The 6,775-nt window shown below is 44.6% G+C and overlaps 1 protein-coding gene across 1 annotated transcript in view; it reads left to right on the top strand.

Moving 5' to 3' along the window:
• The first annotated feature begins 433 nt into the window (after window positions 1-433).
• The window catches only part of ACAT2 (acetyl-CoA acetyltransferase 2), a 66,274-nt gene continuing 59,932 nt past the window's right edge, over window positions 434-6,775 (top strand). The window contains exon 1 of the mRNA XM_029596698.1: window positions 434-488. Coding sequence (XP_029452558.1) covers window positions 434-488 — 55 coding nt within the window. The remainder of the gene's footprint in view (window positions 489-6,775) is intronic.

Genomic DNA, 6,775 nt, shown 5'->3' with positions numbered 1-6,775 from the left:
AAACTTTCTCTGTCTCCACCTGCTGGAAGGGAGGCAAAACCTAGGAGTCTGGACTGAACTGGGTACTTAGAGGGAAAGAAACAATAGAGAAAAATATAGCAAGGTAAAGAAATATTACAATAAAAAATTCAAATGAGGGATTGCAAGAGGATTCCTTCTTCTCTGAAAGAAAAAAATGGACATCAGAGCACCGCCCCGCCAGAGCCCTACTCTATTATAAAACGGAGGAGCGGGGGGTGGAGCCCAAGGCGGCTCCGCCCCTCTTTGGATGTTAGAAAACCGCGGGAGCCCTCTCACGATCCTCCCCGTTCGGAGGGTGAGGGGCGGGCCGGTACCCGCCCCCTCCTCTTTCTCCCGCCCCTTGGAGGGAGGGAAGGAGACCCAAGCTTTCCTTCATTTACATTCTGGAGAGGATCGGGGCCAGCGAGCAGCCATGAGCGCCGGCTCGGATCCGGTGGTGATCGTGGCTGCAGCCAGAACTCCCATAGGTAAGCGGCGCCCGGGGCTCCCAGCTCATGCAACAGGAAATGGCCTCCATGCCAGCTTACCCTCTGCTGCCCCTTCCATGACCCCGGCCCTCAGAAACTGCGTTCTGGCTCGGGGGAGGTGGCTGGCGTCCTAGCAAACGTTTCTAGGTTTATTGTGGGGCAGATCTCTCCTCCGAGATAAAGACTGTTGGCGGGCGCTAAGAATTAGGGACCGAGCGCTGTGAAACTTGTTTTTAAAAAGACTGCTCTTATGGCTGCCTGCCTGCCGTGTGAACGTTGCATATAGTTGGACAGGTCGGTGGAAACGCATCCGGAACGTGCATTTTCCAACGCCTTGTGTTTTGCACTTTGGTAAGTCCTAGTAAAGAAATCTTCTACTGCATGCAAACGGCTGTAAGTAGGGCAGCGATTCGTTTCTGCTGCAGGGTTAGAAGGCGCTGCGCGCAGATCCTGCAAGGGGGAGACCGTGGCGTTTCTCCAGTCAGGCGAGGCTCAAGATAATAATTCCCGACTTGAAAACGAAACAGTTACGCCATGGATGTCGTTTTTGCAGCTTTGAAGTTTGTTAGTGGGGTTTTTTTTTTCGGGGACGTCGGCAGGAGCGCAGGGTTCAGTGACTGCATCGATTTGCTCCGCCGGCGGGAGTAACAAAACAAACTTCCGCCTTTGCACGCTCATGGTGATTGGCTAGGAAATGTAGAACCATAGCGCACGAGTGTGTCCTGATTGGCCGGCGTTTTTTTTCCCTTTCCTCTGATTGCTTGACGGGTGTAGAGCCAGAAAACGGAGCTGCTTGTCGATTGGCTGCGGTCGTGTGGCGCCCGTAATGACGCTCCCTCTGCGCGGGCAGTACGCGTGCGGCTGCATTGGGGACTCGGCGCCTCTAATTGCGTCGCTTGCAGGGTTTAAAGCCCAGCGGTTTTATTCCCTGCGTTCAGAACTAGCGGCCACCGAGCTCATTTAGAAACTGAATAGGAGGAGGGTGAAGTCCATGCAGTGCGCCCGGACGCTTCTCTTATAACGCTGTCCCGGAGTAATCCCGAGTGGCGCGCTTTATTCCAGAATTAACGTAGGGAAATTAACTCTGCTTGGAGCTAAAGACGGAGACCGTGTGAGTGAGGGGGCTCCTTTAGCCACGGACGTGGGGACTGGGGGCGCGTGCTTGAAAGTAACTTAGAATAGCTGCCGGTACCAGGATCATTAGCCAGTGACTCCAGGTGGATAAACCATGTCAATAGGACAACTGACTAATCAGATTAAACTTCTCTCGATTCACCCTTACAAAGTTAATAGAATTTCATCTTCACTTTATCTTGAATTCATTACAGGTGCATTCCTGATAACTATTTTGTAAGTTAAATAGGGTTGTGGGATTGCAAGAATCCTACAGCAACACCTGTGTCACTACATGCTGTTTTACTATACAATATTTGATCATTTATTTTATTTATTTATTTATGATTTTTATATACCGACGTTCATTTCAAAAAGAGATATCACATCGGTTTGCAATAAGGTACAATAGGTAATTCACTATTCCCTAAAAGGGCTGACAATCTAAAATTTTTGTACTTGAGGCTAAGAGATTACAAAAATAAAACCATCAAAATCAAAGTTCTTAACAATTAAGCAAAAGGTATAACAAGGAGCATATTAAAGAAATAACACAAAGGGTTGCACGATCATCAGTTACAATATAAAATGATAGGCATACAGTGCCAGGATGTGAGTGATTAGTCTATTGGACTGTCTCACACAGACGCCCAGGCCCGGATGTAGGCATACACAACTGTCTGGAGTGTCAAATTTCCAGGCCAAAGAGGATCCTGTTTCTGCTTGCTTTAGGGCCGTATGCCAGCACAGCTTCAAATGGGTGCCGCCATGGAAGACCAAGCCATCAAGTAGAAGCCAAATATCATAAGGGATTGTCGAGCAGTAAAGTACCCAGAAAATCTTTTATTTAAACATTCGGGTAGGTGATTACATTTCAACAGTATGTCACAAGACACTGAAATTCGTACTCCATTCCTCACGGTCCGCTCATGTGGTCTGTGTTTCACTTAGCTGCGTCAAACAGGATCTGATAAAGGTCCCTCTTGACATAGCTTGGTCTACCCGAATGTTTAAACAAAAGATTTTCTAGACACTTTACTGCTTGACAATCCCCTGTAATATTTGGGCTTTGTGTATGGGTGCCAAACCCTTAAATCTGGTCCTGCAGAACCATGGTTAATGTCTTGGAGTGTAGTTCTTTTGTGTAAATGTCTCACTGCCCTTCTTGTGTGAGAATAGAGCCAGTGAATGAATTTGCCTCATTTCCCTGCCCATAGCGCTCCTCCCTTTTTGGAACATTACTATGTAGTTACAGGTTTTTTGGAATGTCGCTCAACTGGGCTGTTGCAATGATCAGTTTTACTTGTTTTGGGTTATCCTTTGTCTTATGACTCGCAGGTGTCTTGTAGACTGGCAAGGGTTCATGATAGATCAGAGTGGGTTCTGTTCAGGTTGTGGCTAGAACTCTGGTTTTTTGGGCTTGCAGTTGGAATGCATTTAATCTTGCACTCTGGACCATGTCTCTTAGACAAAGGATTGTCACTGTAGTGAATAGACTATTGATGGGGTGGGTCTTCAGAATACAAAGCCAGCCCCTCAGTTCTATCACTATCAAGCATCAGGAAACTGTTCATCTATTTAGCTGATATGCCTCCTGCTTTGTGCACAGTCATATACCTGCTCTTTTTCTATAGAAAGCTACACTTTCCTGTTCTTTTCTGAAACCTACCCTGTTTCTATTATACCCCCTACTTTTTCTTTCTTCCAGTAGGGTTTGTGTTGCAGGCCCTGTACCATTTTAAGTCTCTCTTTGAACCAATGTCCTTATAAAAGTGTGGTTTCAGAACTGTACATTAGTATTTAAAGTTGGATGTCACTAATGACCTATAGAAGGGCAGTATTACCTCATTTTTCCTGTACTTGTGATCTCTCCCCAAAGTGGATGTTAAAACAGGTCTGTCCCTGAGGACGCAGCAGCTAAGGAATTCCCTTTGCAATCCAGCACAAGTGAATTTGTGAGCCACCCATAGATGTCGTGTTTTTTTTTTGGGTTTTTTTATTTATTTATTTCATTTATTAAAATTTATTGATTGCCTACCACAGAGAGGCCTAGGCGATTTACAGCATTAACATACATAATGAAAACATAAAAATAAATACAATACCACACAAATTACGTGTATTTCATATAGACAGAAATAACCAGTCTCATATAGACAAAATAAATGGTCAATCACCCACAATATGTAACAGGCTTCTCACATCTGTAGAGGTATTCTGCTAGCAGCAATCTAGAATATGTTGTATGCACGATGGATAAGGTGCTCTTTCAATAACTGTCTGAACTTTTTTGCATCATCCAAAGACCTGAGCTCAAATGGAATAAGATTCCATTGTGTTGGCGCAGCAATGGAAAAAGAGGTCTCACGAGTACTATATAAATGAGCATGTTGAACAGAAGGAACTTCTAGTAAATTCAATTGAGAGGAACGTAGACATCTTAATGGTTTATAAATGTGTAGAAGAGCATTTAGCCAGTAAGAGGAATCTGAAGTTAACAACTTAAAAACAATCATAGCTATTTTTTGTAAGTGATGCGTTCAGTTATTGGTAGCCAATTCAGATTATACAGGACTGGAGAAATATGCTCACAATGCTTTGAATGGGATACTAGATGCGCAGCCGAGTTAAGCAGTAATTGTAGCAAATGTAATGTCATTTTAGGAAGACCGATAAACAAACTGTTGCAATAATCTAAGTGAGGAAAAATGATCGCACGAGTTACAATCAGAAAATCTCGATCAAATAGCAATTGCCTTAATCCTGCAATAAGACGAAGTTGGGGTTTATTTCTCCCCCCTCCCCTCAACCACTACTGCGTTTTTCTTGCTGTATAGCATCCCCAGTAAATGGCTGGCCTGAGGAACTAGTTGGTCAAGAAATCTAATCTGGATCAGCCACAACTAGCATGCAGCACTGCTACAGTCAAAATGGCAACTGTTAGGTTTATTAAAATTTAATCTTCTCTGTATTGCTAAAGGTCATTCTCCTAGGACAAGCAGGATGGTGGTCCTCACAGGTGGGTGACATCATCGGATGGGACCTGGCAGAGAATGTCAGTTTCTAGTACTTTGACAAGGCATACTGAGCATGTCCTATACCACGTGTCTGTCCACGCGGGGTCCCTCTGCAGTCTTCCTCCCCCCCCCCCCCCCCCCCCCCCGAGCTTTCACCTCGTGGTCACTGAGCTTGTGCTCTTTTTAAGAAATGTTGGGAAAACCTTTCGCCGATCGCTTTTTTTTTTCTCTCGCGTCTCTCTCAGTGCAGGTCCCTCTCTGGTTCCCTCTTGTTTTTTAGTCATTTGGTAAGCTTTTTTCTTTCTTTCACTTCCGTCCCCCTGTGGCAGCGATGCCTTGGTGCTCGCCGGTGTCGGTCGCACGCCACCTCCATTGTTTTTGCCTCTTTCAGTTCCTATCGTCATGGCCTCAGGTTTTCGTTGGTGCCCAAGGACTATGTCTATTACGGACCCACATGATGTGTGTGTATCCTCTGCTTGGGGGCATCACACAATGTTCGAGGATGCTGCCTATGACACCAAATGACTGTTTTTTCTGCTGTGCTCACTTTGGCATCCATAACAGCCAGCAGATATAAACGTGGCACATGTTGAGGTTCTTGGGCCACAACCATCCATGTTACTCCGTTGGCACGCTTACACATGTGCAGAGCTCAATGGACCTTGAGGTCACAGTGACGTCAGAGTTTCTTAGTGCTCGTGGTGCATACCTCAATGATGTAGGTGATACACACATCTCTCTACAACCTATAGTGCTATGGTTCATGCAGGGCCTGCTTCAGTTGAAGCCTCCCCTGAGGCCTCCCACTGTTTCTTGGGACCTCGATGTGGTGCTAGTTCAGCTGAGGGAAAACTCCTTTTTGAGCTGCTGCACACCTATGACCTAAAGTACCTGACCTGGAAGGTCATATTTTTGGTGGCGGTCACTTCAGCGCACAGGGTCGGCGAGCTCCAGGCCTAGAGACTTATAGACTTTATACCAAGTTTCATCATGACAGGGTGGTCTTATGGACGCACCCTACGTTTCTGCCTAAGGTGGTGACGGATTTCCATCTTAACCAGTCAATTGTTCTGCCAACTTTCTTTCCCAGGTCCCATTCACATCATTGTGAACAAACACTGCACAATTTGGATTGCAAGAGAGCCTTAGCCTTTTACCTGGAGTGGACCAAAACCCATAACAGTCCACCCAACTTTTCATTTCTTTTGACAGGAATAGATTGGGAGTTGCTGTTGCCAAACACACTATCCAGTTGGTTAGTAGATTGCATCTCCTTCTGTTATGTCCAGGCGGGACTGCATCTTGGTACAAAAACTTAGATTGTGAGCCCTCTGGGAATAGAGAAATACCTACAGTACCTGATTGTAAACCGGTGTGATATCTCAGATCGAATGTCGGTATATAAAAATAATAAATAAAATAAATAAATCTTGGTGTCATGTCAAGGCTTATTCTGTCAGATCCATGGCAATGCCTGTGGCCCACTTGTGAGCAGTTCCCATGGAGGAGACCTGCAATGTGGAGTTCTTTCCACACATTCACATCTCACTAGTGTCTGGATAGGGATGGCTGATGTGAAAGTAGGTTTGGCCAGTCTGTCCTCTGGAATCTTTTTGAGGTGTAGAACCTAACTCTCCCTGCCTAGGGCCCATTGTTTGGGTTCAGGCTGTCTCCCCCCTCTTTATTTATTTATTTTATTTAGAATTTTTATATACCGACATTCTCGATAGACATATCGAATCAGGTCGGTTTCCATAAAACAAAACAGTCGCTGATAAGGCGTTACATAGAACATAAGAACGTAAATATAAAAATACAGTTTCTGAACATAAGAACGTGGCTATTAGATAAATATAAATAACAAGTTAAAGCAACTCAAACAAGTTTCTGAGCATGTCAAACAAAGTTTCTGAACATGAGAACGTGACTATTAGGTAGATATTAATAATATGACAAAACGGATTATAAATGTTGCAAGAATAATTGTCTACAAGATAATGCACTAATTGAGTGTATCAGTTAATAGTACAAAGTTGGGTGAAATGATCAGAGCATGACACTAGTTGATGTACTAGAGCATCAACAGTGGTGTCTTTGGTGACAGTCCGTATGAGGAGAGATTAGTTCACGAGGTATGTGATGTTCTAAATTGCCTGT

Source organism: Rhinatrema bivittatum, chromosome 3, assembly GCF_901001135.1.
Source record: "Rhinatrema bivittatum chromosome 3, aRhiBiv1.1, whole genome shotgun sequence".
Classification (NCBI taxonomy): domain Eukaryota; kingdom Metazoa; phylum Chordata; class Amphibia; order Gymnophiona; family Rhinatrematidae; genus Rhinatrema; species Rhinatrema bivittatum.
The sequence above is the reverse complement of the archived record's forward strand: the minus strand, read 5'-3'. Positions and strand labels throughout refer to the sequence as shown.